Source organism: Paroedura picta, chromosome 3 (assembly GCF_049243985.1).
Source record: "Paroedura picta isolate Pp20150507F chromosome 3, Ppicta_v3.0, whole genome shotgun sequence".
Classification (NCBI taxonomy): Eukaryota; Metazoa; Chordata; class Lepidosauria; order Squamata; family Gekkonidae; genus Paroedura; species Paroedura picta.
Genome location: NC_135371.1, coordinates 107,494,136 through 107,514,492, shown reverse-complemented (window position 1 = coordinate 107,514,492; position 20,357 = coordinate 107,494,136). Strand labels below are relative to the sequence as shown.

Sequence of the window (20,357 nt, the reverse complement as noted above, 5' to 3'; positions counted from 1 at the left end):
CTGTAGATGCCTAGATAGCCATGGATGTGGCCTCGCGTGTCTTTTGTTCTTGTCCACTGCATCCTTAAGGAGTGTCCCAGAGTGCAGGGCCATGACAGGCACATCAATCAGAGGGACCTTGAGATCCTCCATGGCTTCGTCTGTCAGCGTGTACATCTTTTTGGCTATAAATGTCATTGAGGTTCTACCTCCTGGAATCACCCATTCAGCCTTTAAAACTTCTTTGAAACAGTCAGGGAAAGGGTGTGAGGTTAATGTCTGAACAGGTTTCTTTAAACCCTTTGCATCTAGGTTTTCAGAAGCTGTGGACCTTGGCTTTTCTTGTACCTCCATCTCATAATTAACAGCGGAAATGACTTTGGATAGCAGGCACTGTGAGTAGTCCGCCTGAAGGAGTCTAGTGGAGGTGTGCTTAGTCACCGCCTCCTCTCCTGACAACTCTCCTTCCCCCTCTCATATATTAGATCTGATTGCGATATGATTGGTGGTCGTTCTTCTTCTGAGGAGGGAGAGTGGTGCCTGGTTCTAGAATCTTTTTCTCCAGGCTGCATTCTAATTGAGGGAGGTCCTGCCTTGCTGTACCTATGTTGGGGCTTCTCCTCTGAAGCCTCAGAGGAATGGGCCGTTGGTTCCTTCTCTCAATTTGGGCCTCTGTACCTCCTAGTATAGGGGGAATGATCACAGGCCAAAGACTGCTTGAAGTAATCCTGGGTAGGCTAAGGAGGCCTTAGAAGCACTGAACCTCTTCCAGCACAGGAACTTGAGAACAACTGCTCCTCTGCATATTCCTTCTCTTCCCAGAACCAGTAGTCTCACTAGTAGGCTTGGGAAGTAGCTTCCCCCCTGAACCTGATGTGCCTAGGGCCTGCCCTGTGGAACTTCCCTGTGTCACACTCCAGGGCACCTCCATCTGGGAGCTCTCAGCTGGGAGAGAGAAAGAACCTGGGCACCATGACCTTAGGCTGCAGGATCGGTGCCATCTTGGGCTGCCACTGCCTGGATGGACTGACTGCATAAGGGCCTTCATGGTCCCAGAGTTCTGGGACACCCCAGCCACCTTCTCTGCCAGTTCTAATTGAGGACTGGACCCTGGAGCCACTGCCAGGTAATGGGGTCTGCTGCTGCCTTGAGTGCCAAGTGTTTTAATAATAGTTTCAAGTTTATTATACAGCCATAGGCCATTACAAAGTACAAAATACAGCTAAAAGCAATAAAAGCAGATAATTGCACTTACACTGGAATCCATACAACAGAATATCAAAGATGACCTTAGACCAGCAGTTCTCAACCTTTTTGGGTCTGTGACCACAACTTTAGCGGTGGCGGCAGCAGCAGACACACAAAATTGAGGGGGCCACTGGACTCTGCTTGCCACTGCCCACCGGAAGGGGTGACTTAGCGCGCGCCAGGCATTTTCCCCAGAGGCGAGCGGCAAGGAAAGGAGACACGGTGGCAGCTCGCGAGGGCTACATGGTCTTTCCTGATTCCTTCTGCTGCCCGCAGACCTCCCAGCCATCGGGGAGGACGAGGCGTATGCCAGTGGGTGGGTGGGCAGGCGATAGCCGTCGCATGTTGCCTCCCTGGCTCTTCTTGGCCATGCAGCTGGGCTATTTGAGCTCCTTCTTACCGCCTGCCCACTCACCTGCCATCGGTTGGCTTTCACATGGGGTTTCGCAGGCGTGTCAGGCAAGTTCCCCCAGGTACGTGTGCAGGCACACTGCCCATCGCCTGCTAGTGCTGCCGCCGTTATGGTGGGCACCAACCCGGGGACTGGCCTCAACGTAAGAACTTGCTAAAGAACCATGAAAGCTCATGCATGGCCCTCAGCTCTTCCAGGAGCTCATTCCACCAGGTCGAGGTCAAGATCAAAAAGGCCCTGGCCATAGAGACCAGGCAAACCTTGCTGCTTCGCCATGAGTTTTCCTCCGCACTCGCTTAAGTCGTCTCACTTCCTTCTTCTTCTCCCAAAGCTCCCTGGTGTATCATGGAGCCTGTTTGAGGCAAAGGCAGAGAGGACGTCTAGGGCTGAGTGATCTCATCAATGGCAGCTGCCAAGTGGGATTACCAGTCCTCCACTAGTTCTGCCAGTCTTCCACTAGTGCTCCATGCAGGAATCCAGATGGATCCATAAGTCTCCATGGGCGGGCTAAAATATGCCCATCACCCAAGCGAGGTGGAGGTAGTGTCCGAATCTGGGCCTGCAGGGCAGTGGTCTGACCATGGTTTGTCTCAAACCAGGGGTGAACTTCAAAAGGGTCTTGCAATCTTTCACCATTTACAGTTCTTGTGAGATCTTTGCTTAAATGCAATGGATTTTTGTTGTTGTTTTTGAAAATGTAAGGCTTCATTATATTAAGGCTCTAATTGAACAATCATCCCCTTACACTCTGGAAACTCTGGCTCCTTTGTTTAGTGATAAGGATCCTAAGATCACTCTGCAATCGCAAAATTCATGTCAGTCTGTTGCATACAAAAAAAATGAAGAATGAGACTCTTCTGCTTCTCAGGATTTGTTAATCAATGATCCTTCAACAAAATAGCGGGGGGGGGAGCGAGATAGTAGAAGGAGATGTTTATTTTCCACTGGAATTAGATGTTTATTTTCCACTGGAATGAGAAGTCTAAGTCAGTGTTCCCTAACCCCCTGGTAGCGGGCCGTGGAGTCCTCCTTACTGGGCCACGGTGGGGGGGGGGGAGGCACGGGCAAGCCAGCGTGTGTGCCTCCCTCCCCCCGTGGTGCACGTTCGCTGTCCCGGGAGCAATCAGCCACTTTGGTGGCCAAATCGCTCAAGCTGGGGGGAGGTGCGGGCGCAAATGCGCAGGCGCGGCAGCTCTGCACCTGCACGTCTGGGCCCGCTGGCAAGCGCCGGTCCCTGGCCTGAAAAAGGTTGGGGGCCACTGGAGTCATTTAACTTTATCTGAAGAAGCGAGCACTGACTCACGGAAGCTCCTACCATACCCAAAAATATACAATAGTATCTTAAGGTCCTACTGGATTCCTACTCTTTTCATTTAACTTTGTTTTCATTTCATCTTTTGAATAATGAATTAGTGTGAGTACTGCTTCCAATTACTCATCTACATTCATTCTCCACCCCATCCCCCTTTTCTGTTCTCTGCTTTCTTCGCTCATAGACTGAAGCACCCATAGTAAGGCTACTTCTTCGGATCTGACGGAGTAATTCAAAGCCAGATGTGCTTATTACACATAGTAATGTGAAGTTGTTAGCATAAGTAGATTCTACTTGCTGGTTCACTGCTGCTTAAATGATGACTGATTATCAAGGCTTGCTAATGGCAGCCCAATGCTGGGCATGTTCACTCATACATAAATCCTACTGATTTCACTGTGGCCTACTTGGAAGTATCTAGTTAGAGAACTGCGGTCTTAATTTTCCCATACCCGTAATAATTCTTGTTTTTATGAGGTCGTGGCATTGTTGTAAAAACAGAGTGATTGAAAGTACCTGCAAGTAGTCTGTTTAGGCTGCAGAGAGATATGATTATTTGAGTAAATAATGTTTGAACTCTGCATTACCTTTCCAGAGTGGAATATCTAATTGCAAGGAATTGAAAACAACATTAGGAAGTGACTTTCTGTTTGACAAAGCCATTTAATGTTGTTTACAAATAACGGGATGATGCACATACATGCACCTTTTATACGGACAGTATAGCACTTCAAAACACTGGTACATAAATTGAAAGTATGGCCAGTCTAGAACACCAAGACAAAACAAGTCTTGCTTGGTTATATCCACAAAGGTTTCTGTCAGGGCTTTTCAAAGGGATCCTTTTTGCCATGTATTTGTGCATGGCTTTAAAACTGGTTATTTCTAGCCAAACCTGCAACCTCCAGCAAGTAGTGGAATCTAAATTAACAAAATGTACAAACCCCTGGTGTATTTGCCATGAGCTGTTGGTTGGCAAATATGTTTAGAACTAGGGGCAAAACCCATTGTATCCAAGAATACAACAGGTGCTAGAGCTTGGCAGTGGGAAGAGGAAGGGGAGAAGATGTCCAGTCTGTAAGGGCATGGGGTTGAATGTGTGTGTTATGTGGGAGGTTGTGGTGGCGTGGTGGCAAATGAGGGCATGGGTGTGGAGATATGGATGTCAAGAACCTGTTGAATGTGGGAGAGGACTGACCTTTGGGAATTGTAGCAAAGTGGTTACAGGTGAGCTTTCCAGAGCCATGTCTTCAGATATGTGAAGGTAAAATCAGACTGGAGACTCTTCTTACATGGCAACCAATTCCTCCCAGTTCTGCGTTACAGACACCGAAATGCCCCCCTGCCCTAATACACATGGGGTAGTCACAGTACACACGTGTACACAGATGTCCACCCTGTTCCTTCTGTCTCCATTTTTTTCACTTTTGATAAAATGTTATGTGCCCACATGCTTCTTTCATAGTTGCTCCTTAGAAGAAGAACTGGATTTTGTACCCTGTTGTTTACTACCCAAAGGAGTCTCAAAGCAGTTTACAAACACCTTTTCCCTTCGTCTCCCCACAATAGGCAACCTGTGAGGGACGTGGGGCTGTGAGAGGTCTGAGAGAATTGAGAATGGGCTGGAGAACCCAGCAGGCCTCAGGTGTCTCAAAGCATTTTCCAATAGTCTTCCCTTTCTCTCCCCATAGCAGACTCCCCATGATGGAGGTGGGGTAGAGAGCCTCACATGGAAGCTGGCAACCCTAAGAGGAAGTCTCTCTGTGCACAGCAGTCTTGACCAGGTTTTTTATACTGGTTTTTTATTTGCCAGGCCAAGGTTGAAAAAAGTCAAGTCAGTTCCCGTGTCTCTCTAGCCATTTACTTGTTCACTATTTACAGTTTCCGGCTGTAAATATTTTAGATCTTTCTGCACTTTCCAGACTCACAGGACTGATGCTGGTCTGTCTGTCATTACCCCAGAATACAAACAGTTGCTGGTAATTGCTAGCCATAGCCCAGGAGGGACACACCTGCACCACTCCCTCCCAACTGTAGGCAAAAATGTCTCCTTGGAAGGCTGGACTCTGAGGCATTGTACAATTTTGAAGTCCCATCTCCAAAACTCCAGGAATATTTCCAACCCAGGGGTAGCCGACCTCAAGGTGGGGCCTGGAGAGCACCTGGAATTACAGATCTTCAGAATATAAAGATTAGCTCCCCAGGCAGAAAGGGCTACTTTGGACAGGGTTGTGGTAGAGAAGAAATATTCCCACACCGGTTGTTGTTGAATTGTTGAATACTGCACAGGGTTGTTGTGCAGATGAAACAGGAGACAAAAGAACCTCCACAACAGCATCCAGTTTCATCTACAGTGGTCTCAGATCTGCAGAGTTGCAAAAAAGAAATACACATGGATTGGCTGTGTCTAACCCCCGGCCAGAGCGGTATTTTAAGTGTGAAGGGGCGTTTCTGTGGCCTCCCTGTCAGCCAACTGTTTGGCAGAAGGGGAAAGTTCCTCCTCCTCAAAAGGAAGGCCCACACCCATGTCCTCAGACTCCCCTGCGTTGCTCTCAGAAACGCCTCCTTCCCATCAGTCATGGTCTGTCAGAGGCTCCTTTGCAGCAGGCCTGAAGGAAGGGGGGAGGGAGAGCACTCACCAGCCTCCTGCCAGCTTTGTCAGGGTTCTGAGGCAAAGTGAAGGAAGTTACAATTTGACACGACAGTTAGGGGCGAAAAGGGCTGGCACAGCCTGTCCAAGCCTTCGTTCTCATCCCCCTTGGCAGCCCTACTGACCTCTTCTCCCTGTGGTGGTCAGGGGCAGATTGGCAGTGATGTCTCCAGATTGCCCCTGCGTCGGCTGGGTGAGCAGGCCCTTTCAGAACATTGGCTCTGTCAGAACTTTGGCTTTGCATCATCCGACTGGCTAGAACTCTTGTCTGTCCTCGCGAGGGCCCAATAAGAAGGCCCTCACTATTGGGCCCTCACCTGGACTGGCCCTGCCCATTCTCCGCCCACTTAGGCCTTATCCTTTTATGTTTATACAGCAACTGCTGTATAAAGATGCTTCCTTGTCTCAAGCAGAGACTGTGTGTGTCAGTATACAGCGCAGGAAATGACAATCCTTCTTGAGGTCCTGTCATATTATGGCTTCTGCATTAGAGGCAAAACATACCACTAGAACTGAGTAAGTTTTCTTACCCCAGCTTAGTTCTCTGTATCATTCTATTAAGCAAAAATCTGATGCAAAGGTGTAATATGTAGTCACCTGGAAACACATGTATATTTTCCATAGGTCATGTTGACATTCAGAAAAGAAGGATAAAATAGCAGTAAACTGAGCTATGTTCACCATACGTAAAGTAAGAATTAATGTATTTTTTCTGTTTGATAGCTTTTGCCATCTACTTACACTTCTCATTGCAGTGCAGGCTTTATAAGAAATCTAGAGGTATCTTTGAAAGTCTTTAATATCCAAAATAGTAGCAACTTATGGATTTTTAATGGGTTATGAGCCCTTGGCTTAGGTAGGCTAGGTTGGAGGTGTAGGAATCTGACCTGGAAAATGCTATATATGTTCCTAGAGGCCTGAGTTCTCTGTGGTTGGTAGTGATGGGAAAATTCACCATGTAGTAAGTATGATGCTGTCTTATGGTGATGTCTATTTCCTTGGCTTGTACACTCTCTTTCTCCCCAGTGGGGAGCCAAAATAACTTGCAGCCTCCTCCTCTTCTCCATTGCCTTGTCACAACATCACTGTGAGTCATGTTAAGTGGCATGAATGGTCCAGGCAAGCTTCTATGGCAGAATGGGACTTGAATTTTGGTTTCCAAGATTCTAGGAAATCAATTCTACTGGTTACTGCTAAATAAAATCTACTGTTTATAAATGCGCACATGGGAAAGCACAGAGACTTGTGAAATTAAGAACCACATTCTTTAGGATATGGAATATTACCAGGAAGATGCAAGGAATATGAGCTTCAAACATACAGGTGGCCACCAGCATCCTAGCAGTCTTCCTGCTGAGACGCTGAAAGCAATCTTTTAGACCTGAATTGTCTCAAATGAGCTTTGTCAACTAGCCTTAATTTCCTATGTCCAGTGTAAACAGTATCTACTTCAAAGAAGTACTTGTTTGTTTCTGTGATATTGTGTAACAAGTACAGTGATCTTCAGTTTCTTTATCATTTCCCTTGGGCAGCACAGTATGCACAAAAGCCCATCATGTTGTAACTGACTTACGGTGAGCCCCAAGAGGCTTTTGAGGCAAGTGAGAAGGTGGTTTGACATTGCCTTCCTCTGAAGAGGGTTCCTAGGTTCCCATCCACGTACTTGATTCTGCTTAGCTTGAGATTTGACAAGATCAGGCTATACCTTAACCCCTTCTCTCCTGAGGAGAATGGTATATCAAAATGTTACAATAAATTCTTACTTGAGAAATTATTGCAAGCCTCCCTCCAGAACCAGCTTGCCACCATGTATTGCTCTTTGAAGAAGGAAAAAGAAAAGAGATCAACAACATCAGCTGGGTCCCTTGAAGCTTTATACTGTATCGCTTCTTTCCAATCCAATGCCTTCCTTAATCAGTTTGAAAAGTGGCTTTGAAGTTCTAGAAGCAGTGGTCCCCAACCTTTTTATCACCGGGGACCACTCAACGCTTGACAATTTTACTGAGGCCCACTGCCTTAACGCTCTCTGACTCTGGTCGCTATGGTAATGTTTAAACATCCCTTCAAAATAAGATACAGACACGCCACAACAATGAACATAAGGAACATTTTATTTTCATGGAAATTTTAACTCATGACAATAACAAATCAATGGGAACCCTGAGCTTGTTTCTCTGCAATGAGATAGTCCCATGTGCGCCTGCCGGATCGTGGATGAAGTAAAGGGCAGGGGAGGGGGGGGAGAAGGTGTCCTTCGCGGCCCACCTCCAGGTAGTCGACGGACAACAACGTGGTTCGCGGCCCACAGGTTGGGGATCGCTACTCTAGAGCATCTTTAACCAAAATATTAGTTGATGCTACCATGCCTACTGTATATATTTACGGCACAGAACAGGTTGAGAATGAGTTTCAGCAATGTAGGCATCATAGGCCTTTCTGTGAGAAATCAAGTCACACTAATACACAACATCATCTCTATTTACTCTGGTTAATTGTTGGAGTGAGGTTCAGTTAGAATAGATATATATTACTGGATATATGCCTTTTTAGCTTTGTGCAATAGCAATAATATAGCCTGTGAGGTTAATTCAAAGTTTGATTATTGCTGATTTCTATTTGGGTATTTTAAAATTAGGACAGTTGAATACAATCTCTGTGATTAGGTGTATTGTGATGAAGGTTCCACTAGGTTTCCTTTTATTAACTTGCAACACTAGATTAATAATTCTATTTCTCGTGCTAATTTAAATTAAGCGTTGGTTTTAGTAGCATGAAATGCAAGTAATATCAGGGTTTTTGGCTTAAATTATCCTTTGCTTTCCTGGAGCTAGGTCTACAGTGTGGCTCTGGGATCTGCCTAAGTTGATCAGAATTTACCACTGCAAGTGTAACCTCTAGTTAGTGGGTTCTTTGGGGCAGGCTGGATATAAACTAGAAAAATCTTAGGAAAACAATTAAACAATTTTTATTTTTCTTCTACACAGCACGTAACAATGTGTTGTTAAAATCTTTTCACAAACACTGATGCCGGACACAAATTTCAAAGCCTAGAAGAAAAATTATACCACTGGGTGCATTGGCTTCTCATCTCCCAGATTAATGTGGTCCTGTAGAGTAGTGGTCCTCAACCACCGGGCCACAGCCCGGTGCCGGGCTGCGGCTCCCTCTCCCCGCCCCCCCCCCCCGCAGTAAAAATCTTCACAGGCCGCAAGCTTGCGGCCTGGAAAGCTTCTTACTGTGGGAGGGGGGAAAGGGAAGCAGGGCCGTGCATGCGCATTGCGCATGCGCGGCTGGGCAATCGCCCTCCCTGCTGCCGCCGGTCCTGAACCTCAAAAAGGTTGGGGACCACTGCTGTAGAGCTCTTTCACCTCATCACAGCTCAGCCTTCAGCTTGGCAGTCTTTTTAATCTTCAGCTTAACTTAGCTTGACCATCCACTAATACCGTAAACATGGTGTCAGGAACCCTTAAATCAAAATATAGAAATTTCCTGAGCCAAGAAATCTCACCTCTGTTCTTGTCTCTCACTCATTCTCAGCAAGATCGATTCAAGTGGGTAGCAATGTTGGTCTGAAGGAGCAGAACAAATATAGAGTCCAGTGGCACCTTTAAGACCTATAAAGTTTTATTCAAGGTATGAGCTTTCATGTCCACACACTTCTTCAGATACAGTATTCTATCATATTGTACCTGAGGAAGTGTGCGTGCACATGAAAGCTCATACCTTGAATAAGAATTTGTTGGTCTTAAAGGTGCCACTGGATTCTAAATTTGTTTCACTCCCAGCAGTCTCTCTAATTAGAGGCTCCCCCCTTCCTGGCTTGTACCATTGGGTCACAGGGGGGGTTACACATACACCTGCCGGAATTCCACCAACATGCTGTGCCTATGCAATTAATGGCTGCAGTGTACCAGTGCAAAACATTTTTGCTGCAGAAATATGCCTGCCCAACTGTATGCTGAAAAGCCATAGGAGCCTTGCAGGGCAGGATGGAAGTCTGGTGAGCCTGAGGAAGAGAGGCCTTGTCACAAACCAGGGAGGTATGATGTAATTGCACTGCCCTTATAGATGCAGAACTATTTTCCCACTTGAATGAGATACCTACAATATAGTTGTGGTATATTTATTGTATATATGTAATGGAAGAGTTTGGTCTTATTGGGTGGGGGAGTTCTTGTTTTCAGTTTCCACTTTGTATGTTCATTGAAGTTCTTGGTGTAGAATTGAATCCTTCTAAATAAACGACAGATGTTTTGAGCCAACTTATCTGTTCTGAATGGACCTAAGAACAGGTGCCTAAGTGAATAGGAAACCCACAGCAAAACGGGGACAGTCTACTAGTCACTGTTAAACTTCTTGTCTCTACTATTCTCCCCTAATTTTAAATGATGAAGGAAACAAATATTGAGGGTATTTTTTTTAATTGCAGGCAAACAGTCAACTGTGGGCAAAGCTGAGAAGGACAAAGTAACAGAACATGTTGTTTTATTATTATTATTATTATATTTATATTTATACCCCGCCTCCCCCCGAAGGCTGCTGTTGGCAGCAAAGGATAGAACCCACAGTAATGCATTTGAACTACGTGTAGAATGGTCCCAGCTAGAAAATGCCAGGAGTTTTTTTTTCACAGTAGTTCAGCAGTTTAATCAGCTGCCTAAGGAGGTGTTGAGCTCTCCTCCACTGGCAGTGTACAAGTAGTGACTGGACAGAAACTTATCAAGGGTACTTTAGACTGATCCTGCATTGAGCGGGGGTTGAAGTAGATGGCCTGTATGGTCCCTTCCAACTCTGTGATTCTCTGCCAACCCTCTGACTCTCTTCCCTGATGCAAACTTACAGATGCCTCCAATTACAAACAGTTTTAGAAGCTAATGGGATTGGGTGTAACCACTGGCAGCAGTTAAAGCATCCAGAATGACTACTTTGGTATCTGCATAGTTGTTGTCTAAATTGCTGTTCATTCTTCTGTGCCTCAAGAACTGGGCAAAAGGGAGATTTTCTCAAAACTGTCAGGGGTGATAGGAGATAAAATGTAACAAAGTGTTCCTATCAGTAGGTGTTATATATGTCGAGACAGTTAAAGTGCCATTTGTGTGTTTCCTTGCCCAGTATGTCTAGAAAAATCTCTAAATTGTCTATTTTATAATCAAACTTAATAGAATGAACTGAATTCACCCACAAAACAAAATCATCCAACATTGCAGCGTCCTTAAATACCAGGAAAATATCCAGAAACTTAATATAAAAACAAATCTGATAGAAAAGGCTCACTTCACTATTGTATAGCCATTTCTTTTCAAATTGTCTCATAAACAAATTGGCAAGATTTGTGGTAAGGGGGCTGCACCATGAAAAGTCTGTATACCTGCAGGTATAAATTCTCTCCAAATTGAAAGAAATTCTCATTGCATGCTTATGAGGGGGTATGAGATGGCAGTGAAAGCGGCAAAGTATAACTATGCTGCGGAAATTGCTTCTGCAAGCTCTCGCCCAGCCAAAGTGTTAGGGTGGTTTGGATTCTTACCACCCTTGTGAATTGAATTCACACTAGTGAATTGGAAATAGACTTTGAGGCTTTTGTGAGCTATTTTGTGGATAAAATCTTGTTGCTCTGCCATGACCTTACTGCCACAGCTGATGCAGAATGTGAACTGGAGGCCCTGTGGCCATCATGGGGGCTTAGGTTTGATGGTCTCAAGCAGCTCTCATTACCCAGAGTGGACCAATTGCTAGGATCAGTGAGGGCAACCACTTGCCCCCTTGATCCCTGTCTGTCATGACTGCTGAAGTTGGGCGACCGATGGATAGGTGAACCTCTGAGGGATATTGCCAACCTCTCGCTTTCATTGGAAGAGTTCCCTCAGAAACTCAAGGCAGTGGTGGTTCACCCTTTTCTGTAAAAAAAATATCGCTGGATCCGCAAGGTCCCACATTTAGCGTTCCTGGGTAAGGTGGTTGAAAGAACTGCTGCAGACCAGCTCCTAGCATTTTTGGAGGAAACTTCTTCCCTAGACCCATACCAGTCTGGCTTCCATCCTGGCCATGGGGTGGAGACTGTGATGAGCACCTTAATGGATTCTGGTGCCAACTGGATCAAGAGGGATCAGCCATACTCATACTGTTAGATCTATTAGTGTCCTTGGTTTCATTTGATTTAGCCTGGATTAATTGTGCTGGGAATTGCGCTGTAAATCTGTTAAAAATAAATGCTTCTTTATGTTCTTCCTATATAAAATGTATGCCTGATTTTTTTACTTGAAGCATGGTCTTTGCTCAGTCTACGTGTAGTAGTACTTGATAGTTTTTTTTAAATCACATGAAATATCTGCTCTTGCTCCTGCAAGTAACCAGAGAACTGAAATGCCAGCTTCAAGGATCTTTTCCTGCATTTTGCTAGACATAGATCCTTTCTATGTATGAAGATAAACAGGTCTGTTGTGAATGAATAGAATGTTGAAATAAGTGTGGTGCTAATGTATTCCTACAACTGCTATTTTGCAGCTTAATCTTAAGTCAAGTGAAAAACTCCCCTTAGCAAACTGTGTGAGCATTCATTATTGCTATTTTGAAATGTTCAACACATTTTTCTCTGGAACAGCTGTTGTACAAAACAGCAAAAGAACTGTTCAAAGAATTTTAAAATGGAGGCAGTTTTTTTTTAAAGGTGTTGAAGTTGTTTAATATTGTGCATGTACTTAAAAATGCCATTTAGAATAATAGAATAATAGAGTTGGAAGGGACCTCCTGGGTCATCTAGTCCAACCCCGTACACTATGCAGGACACTCACATCCCAATCACTCACATCCCAATCGCTCATCAACTGTAACCTGCCACCCCCTTGAACCTTCACAGAATCAGAATCAGTTGTGACACCCAAGTTTTAATAATATAAAAAATAATTTTAATACTAAATAATAAAATTTAACACTTCCAGTATATGCTGCAATTTAGACACATTGAATTTGAGTTCTGTAGTACCTTAGAAACCTACATGAGTAACTGTTCTACTTCAGGCTGACCCTCTGAAATTTAGGCATATTGATTACTCCAAAAATGAGGACCACATGTCCGTTAACACTGTATAACTGCTTGACTGATTCTGCATGAAGGCACAAAACTTGCGCTGCCTCTTGCTTGCAAATGCACGTCTTCATGATGGGAGATCTCTCCCATGTTTTCCTGCCATCTCGTCATGGCTTTTTGCCTCCTGATGAGGCAGCAAGGGAAAATAAATCAAACTTCTCCCCCCCCCCCCCCGCAATGTTAATTCCCCGCAGCCAGAAAATACAAACAAGACTGTGTTTTGCATGCCCAATCCCAAAAAGACCATGGACACTTAAGGAAACATTTTATTTTAGCTTAGGCAAAATAGTTTCACGGTCATGCAGCAATGCAGACTGTGCTGTTAAAAAAAATTCTTCAGCAGGAAATTGAGAGGGAAGGGCAGGTGTTAGCTCGGCTAAACACTGCAGGGACTGTCACATGTTTCTCCCCCTATGCAGGCATGCACCTGGTTGCTCCCTGATATGAAGTGTGATGCCAGGTGGTAAAGCCAGTTTTGGTGATTTCCCTCATCTCAAGGCAAATCTGGCCAAAACTCAAGCCAGCCCCTGGACCGACTCAGGTTGCTGATGATGTCATGTGGAAGCAGCACTAAAACCTGCCAGCAACCAGAGGCTGTCCAGGGGCAGATTCCTTGTATGGAATCAGTCCTATTATTTCAGCTGCCCCTGGAATTTAATAGGATCTCACATTTTTTTGATACAACTTAGTTATTTGTCATGGATGTTAGCAAAAGGTCAGAATTAGACTTATCAGGAGAGCTCCAGGTAGGAAAATTCTTAGTAATTTGGGAGTGAAGCCTAGGGAAGACAGGAACCTCAAGGGGGCACAATACCATAGAACTCCTACACTACCCTCCAAAGCATTCATTTTTTCCAGGGGAACTGATCTCTGTAGTCTGGAGTTGAGCTGTAATTCTGGGAGATCGGCATTCAGAACTGAATATGAACATATACTTCTTTGTCCAGAGTATTCACATACTATTGCACTGCTTTTGTATTGTCATTGCCACTTCCATTTTGGTGAGACTTACTTCTCAGCTGCACTAAAATCAAATAAGCAAGTCACTGGCCAGTATATGACAAAATGTACACACTAAAGGGATGGATGGACAATTATTGGGAATGTCCCAGGAAGATAATAGCCTCATCCAAACTCCAGAATTCAGATAATTGACCAAGGGCTATTTACAAATTGTTGCATATTGTCCAATAATTGCATTATAGAAAATATTTTATGATGGTATTGTCTTGAGTTATTTATTGTATGGCAGAGATACACAGGAAGCATGTCATAATATATACAGTCCATAATGTCCTTCCAACAACATGATGAGCCTCTCATTGGCCCTCATTGAGGAACATGCCCCCAATAATGTCTCAGGACTCCCCCACTGTTGGCCAGTCAGAGGCTCTTCCTAACCCTCCACCACTCCATGCTGCTTCCCAGCACTTGCCATGAGGAGGAAGAACTGGCAAGAGGGAAGAAGGGGAGCAGGGCATGGCCATCAAGGTACCCTTCGGCTTCCTAGATGCTGGGAAGGTATGTTCTGCCACACCGTGCTCCCTGGCCTATGGAACAGTGGGGGGCATCCAGCCATGATCTGCCATGCCTGCTCCATGCTTCCAAGCCCCATAGCTTCTGGGAGAACTAGGGGGTGCAGCTTGAACTCAGTCCATAGTGCTGGCCTAGTCTGCCAGGGCCCTTCTGCCCTCTCTTTGCCTTTATACTACCTGTTTTCAAAACACATTTTTTGCTAGTAATAATATATCTAACCCAGTTGATATAAAAGGCATTGAAGCCACTTAGTCAATATCCTGAAATATTAATATCTAAAATTTAAATTAACTCAATTGCAGCAGCGGAGCGTTCAAAGAGCTTCAACACATCACCCTGGAAAGCATGACCCTCATGTCTGTAACAGCTTGGCCAGTCACAATCGCATTCAGCTCCTGATATTTTGCCCCATTTAAACAGCAGGTCACTCAACTGCCAAAGCCTGTTCATATTCTATTAGCCATCTTACATACTTTACTTACATTGTTTAGTGTAGACAATCCAGTCACAATTGCATCTATCCAGCAATGATCGTACAAGAATGTGTGGATGCAGGCAAGGACCTCTCATTTTAACAATGTGTTTGTTTCTAAAGACCCTCCACTTTAAAATACTATCCCTGCCATTATTAACAAGGCTACTTGTTCAACATTTTGGCTGAATTTCTGTTATTTAACACAAGATCTCCGTTTCGTTTTGATTTTGATCCGTATCAGCTTAGTTTCCCACACTTGGCTTCTGGTCTCTACCCCCCTTTTCTCAGATCCTGGCAGAAGTGAATCTTTGTTGGTCTTACCCCTTTGTGCTATATGACTGGGGATAGAAGCCATTCCCAAAGTGTGCTTTTTTCCTTCTGTGACAAAAACAGAACAATGAAGTTGATTAACTGCTTCTTTGAGTGCTGCTTTGAATATACTCATGGGTCTTAGTGTCAGAAATCCACTTGGACTCTACAAGTCTTTTAGCTATCCTTTAACTTCTTCCATTAAAAGTTAACTGACTATGTAAACTGCTTTCTTGTTTTGCAAGAAACCTTATTTCCCTATTTGTTCTACATGCAATTTGAAGATATAAAAACTGTGTTTTGGCTTCTGGATCAGCCAGAATTTATTTATTCATTCATGAAGCAGCCCAGCAATGTATTCTGGTCCATTCTAACCAAAGCAATGGTGCTGCTGGAAGTTTCTGCTGAGGCTGTTTTAGCAGATGGCAATTCACGGGGGGGGGGGGGGAGAGTTAAAGCAAAATTGGCAAGAAGAATCAGGGCCATTTCGCACGGCTTCAAAGTAGCAGGATGGTTGCCAATTGGAAACGCTACAAATTTGCCATAACCCACGACGTCGTACACAATCTGCAACAGTCCTGCAACCGACCCGCAAAAAGCGCTTCGTTGTAGCGCTTCTAGGGGAATCCAGAAAAGTGGATTCACCCTCCGGATAGCGATACACTCCTGCAACCAATCTGCAACAGTAGCGCCACAGACTTGTGCGTTACCATTGTTGCGGTTTCTTCAAAGTCCCTCCTCCCGAGCCTTTCCTCCTAACTTCCGGCGAACTGTCCGCCATTTTTTTTCTCCGAGCGAGCGGGGATCTACGAGGCAACGAGACAGCGACTGGCTTTCAAGCACGATCACTTTCTGAAATTCTGCCCGGACACCACAATAGTTTTTCAAAAGCACAGTGGCACACACCGTCACGTTCCAAACATTTGCCCAAAGCTTAAAACCCCGTCTACCTTAGGCCAGTACTAGCGGAGTCAACGTACGGGGATCATTTTTAAAAACTTTCCTCTGAGCGTGCCAACGAACGTTCGCCGCTCGCAGTCTCCTGTTTAGATTACTGGGGTTCAATAGATATGATTCGAGGTGATTTCATGAGGGGCGGTTTATGTGTAGTGGGTCTTTGTGTGGTTCCGGGTGCGTGGTTGTGCTTGGGTGCGGACAACCCCTTCCATCGGCGGCTAGACCTCCGGCAAGCGGAGTCGCCGTCCGCCGTTCATTTTAAAAAACCTTCCGCTGAGCGTGCCAACGAACGTTCGCCAGTTACATGTCATTGATTTATGCTTTGGTTGGTGAATATTATTGGGGAACTGTCGCGTACCACTGCAATTGCTCTCGGTTTTACACCGGCATGCGTTTTTGTAATGGCGGACATCTCACTAAAATGGCTCCCGCTGCATGTTCAAACTGCTCTTCCCGCGTGTGGACGAATCAGCGCATGCGAGAAGTCAAACAAAAGGCGGTAATCTGGCCATTAGGAGCAGATCCTGTTCCCGCGCGAGGAGTTTTGAACGTGACATGTGACCTAATGTGGCCAATGCGCGTGTCCCCTACTGCCCTCTACCAATCAGGAGCCGGCTAGTCCCTTTGTCTTTGTGTGCAGGAAGGTATATGATCCGTTGCACCCTGCACCTCGCACCACCATTTTGCTCAGCTACTAGCGAAAGCACCATGGAATCCTCTTCGCAAGCCTCGTCCGTCCCTGCAACCGGCCGTGGCCCAACTTGGAGGGACGCGGAGATCAGGGACCTGATCGCGATTTTCTCGGAAGAGAAAATCCAGGACGCCTTCCAGTCCTCTCACAGGAATAGGGAGGTCTTCGAGCAAGTGGCCATAAAGATGCGTGCCCTGGGCCACAACAGGACCGGCCTTGAATGCCGGTCGAAAACCAAAACGATGCGGGCGGAGTACATGAGAGCCGTGAACCATAACAAGGGTTCCGGCAACGAAAAGATGACCTGCCCCTACTTCGAGGAGCAGCGCCAGCTGTATGGAGACGGGGAAGGAGCCGGCAGGCCGAAGCGCGTCGGGAGGAGCCTTAAGGTGGTTCGGAAGCCGGCTGCCCCGGTCGAGGAACCACCCGCTGAGGAGGATCCCGGCGAGGGCACCTCGTCCAGCTTTCGGCCTCCACCCCCCGTCCAGCAACGACCAGCGGAATTGGTAACGGTGGACCTGATGGCCATCGCTCCTGGGGAGCCAGAGGAGGTTCCTGAGCAAACGCCCCTTGCCTCCGGTAAGTAATTTTCTTTTTCTTTTATATTTTATTTTTTTTATATTTTATATTGAGCAAATGTGTGTTCTGACGTTTGGGAATCGTTTTCTCGTGTGTTCGTTGCAACGCATAATATGATAGGATGTTTGTGGATTGCTTTGGGTGGCTTTTTAAAACGGTTGTGTTTAAACAACAACCCAAACAGTTTTGCTGCATGCCTCAGCCATAGGCCTTCTGCAGTGCTCTAGCCACTACTTTGGGAGCTTGCTGTGTGGTTCAGGTTGTATGCTTGCTCCTTTTTCACTATTTTCTGCTCTTTTCCACAGAGACACAGATGCCTGGGACGGTGGTCCTCGAGTCCCCTGCAGCAGTAGCAGAGGACAGTGATTCTGGGGCGTCCACAAATGTTGGTAAGTATCAGTTGCAATAAGGGGGGGGGGGTTTAACTGCTTTGTGCTTTTCTGTTTGTGCAGGGCAGCAGCACTGCCAAGAGACAGAAGAGAGTCCCTCAACGTTGCTGCTTTAGGGTTTGAAGCTTGCTTTGCCACACTTTGGTCCTAAATCATGTTCTTTTTTCCCTTTTTTCAGATTTCATACCCGGGACACAGGAGGAGGAGGAGCGTGGGGTGGCTGGACCTCCTGCCGTGCGCAGGCGTATACAGATACAAGATGGTGAGCGTGCATGAACTGTTCCTTTCGAGCCATGGCTGCAGGGCAATGTCAGTGTGCAATAACTGTGTGCTTCCTTTTCATTTTTGTGCTCCCCTGGCATTGTTCTGAGTCTTGGTTTAACAATATGTAACCAAGAAAGGCCACCATGGGCAAACAAACAATAACCATGTGCTCCCCTGGCATTGTTCTGAGTCTTGGTTTAACAATATGTAACCAAGAAAGGCCACCATGTGCACCAGGGTGCGTTTTGACTGTCTCGTTGTTACTAACAGTTCTGTTTCTCTTTTTTTTGCCAACAGAGGTCCTTTCAGAAGACGACGAGCCAGCTGGCTCACCACCCAGGGGTGCTCTCCCGGCTGAGGAGAGGCTGGCCAGGGAACGCGGCAGGCTGCGGCGCGTCTCCGTCCTGACTAGTGTGGGAGAAAGGATCCTGGAGCACTGCCAGGAGGAGTCCAGGCGTGCCGCTGCTGCAGACCAGGCGATGCTCTCCCTCGTGGCCCAGGAGGGCAAAAAATTCCGTGCCATCCTTAGAGACTCGAACAACTCACTACGCGAAAGCGTGGAGGAGGTTCGAATGATAAGGAGGCTGATGGAGAGGGCGGTCGCGGTTATGGAGGCGGCCACCCCTCCTCAGATTACAGTGCACGTCCCCCCCCCACCCACACCCCCCCCACCACCTCCAGCACCCACCCCACCCACCCCCTCTCAGAATGCCGCGACCCAAACGAGAAGGAGGACTGTTCTGGGGAAGAGAGTCGTTAAACCCGCGGACAAGTTCTCCCCCTCCTAGTTTGGGCCAGTTTGTCTGGTTATCTGTGTTTGCTGTTGTCTGTTCAATAAAGTTTATGTTTTTGACTCTGTCTCTGTGTACCCTCTCTAGTGATTGTGCCTATTCTGGCACCGTTGTGTGGGTTGGAGGTTGGAGGGTGTTTTAAAGGTTAAAGGTGTTTTAGGAGTTTGGGGTGAAAGGTGTGCAAGGAGTCACACTGGAGTCTTTTTCAGGAAATTTAAAATAACATTTTATTTTCAGAAACAGTTCAACAGGGGAAAAAAACAAGGGAATGTAACTTGGACCCCCCCCCCACCACCCCCAACCTCCAAGAAAGCCAACTGTGTTTTAACAAATTCAAATATTTAACAGGGATAGAAAAATGGGCAAAGTAACTGGGAACCCCCCCAACACCCCCCACCCCAAAACACAAAAAGAAAACAAAACTTAGGTCCCACCGCTCCCCTCCCCAGCCCCTTCCATCTCCCTCACTCTCCTGCACAACCGTCCCATGGTCCCCCTAACTTTGCGGCGGAAGAGGTCTTCGTCCTCCTTCTTCTTAACTGTGTGGGGAGGGAGAAAAAGTACACATTAGTGCCACACATATTTTCCAATTTTTTTAGTTTACATGCATACACTTTTTGGTGGCCTTAGCCACAGTGTGAGAAGAGTTGGGCAGTGGGGAACATAACCTACGTTCTTCCGCCTCCCTCTGCTGCCTTTGCTGCTCTAACTCCCCTTTCAGGTCTGCCACTTCAGCCTCTAAGGCAGTCACCCTGGCCTCCATGGCACGCATCCTTGCCTCCATAGTTTCTGCTATAGAAATCAAACAAAGAATTTAATAACACTTCAAATGGAAGCATCACAGCAGGCTCCCATATTGCTCCATGGGGGTACACACACATGGGTCTCCCGCACAGACATAAAACTCTCACCTGCAGCCTGTCCTGAGGTGGAAGGTCCCTCTTCCTCCCCCTCCTCACGCTCAGGTGCTTTTGCCATCTTGGATGGTGATTGTGTGGCTGGGCAAAGAAAAAGAGAAATCATAATTAAAAGCACACAAACCAGAGATGAAACACAGCTGGTAGACACACCACAGTTAGAGTCAAAGCGCATAACCAAAGTGGTTCTACACAGTACTGGCGGGCTAAGTCAGAGGGGGTTGACAGCATCTAAATACTTTCTCGAATTTCATTGGGGACAGTAGGGGAAAGAGGCAGCTAGTCATGCCATGCATGTTTAAGGGCAAAACACAACGAGGGCAGCACTCACCCATATGCCTCCTCATTTCCAGGGGGGGCTTCCCAGCCTTCTCCCATATTTTCACCATCTGGTCGTGGAAGACCGTCCTCCCGCTTGGCTGCGGGACCCCCCCCCCACTGTTCCAGACTGTTGAGGAAGTCCAGCTTCACCCTCTTAAATTTTGTCCGGACCTGCTCCCAGGTCCGGACATAGCCCCTCTCCCTCAGCTTTGATGCCAACACCAGGTAAGCACCCTTGGTGTGGCAGTGGGTGCTGGCCATAAGGCGGCCAACACTTTTCGATTGGAGCACCAGCTCCAGAAGTGCCTCAGCCTCGGCGCGCTGCCAGAAGGAGCCCTTCCGTGGCTTCGGCATCTTCGGAATGACGGTTAGGGAATGAACGTGCGTTGCTCCGATCGACCACCCCTATTTTAAATGTATCAAAGCTGCCCACCAATAAA

General features: G+C 46.4%; 2 protein-coding genes across 2 annotated transcripts in view; both read left to right on the top strand.

Annotated features, from left to right (window-relative positions):
* The window catches only part of KCNIP1 (potassium voltage-gated channel interacting protein 1), a 776,797-nt gene that overhangs the window by 19,009 nt on the left and 737,431 nt on the right, over nucleotides 1-20,357 (top strand). The window lies entirely within an intron of this gene.
* Nucleotides 17,366-18,827, top strand: LOC143831282 (uncharacterized). Its single transcript, XM_077324333.1, has 3 exons — nucleotides 17,366-17,624; nucleotides 17,803-17,886; nucleotides 18,186-18,827. The coding sequence occupies exons 1-3, from the start codon at nucleotides 17,549-17,551 to the stop codon at nucleotides 18,674-18,676; spliced, it is 651 nt and encodes a 216-aa protein (XP_077180448.1). The 5' UTR covers nucleotides 17,366-17,548; the 3' UTR covers nucleotides 18,677-18,827.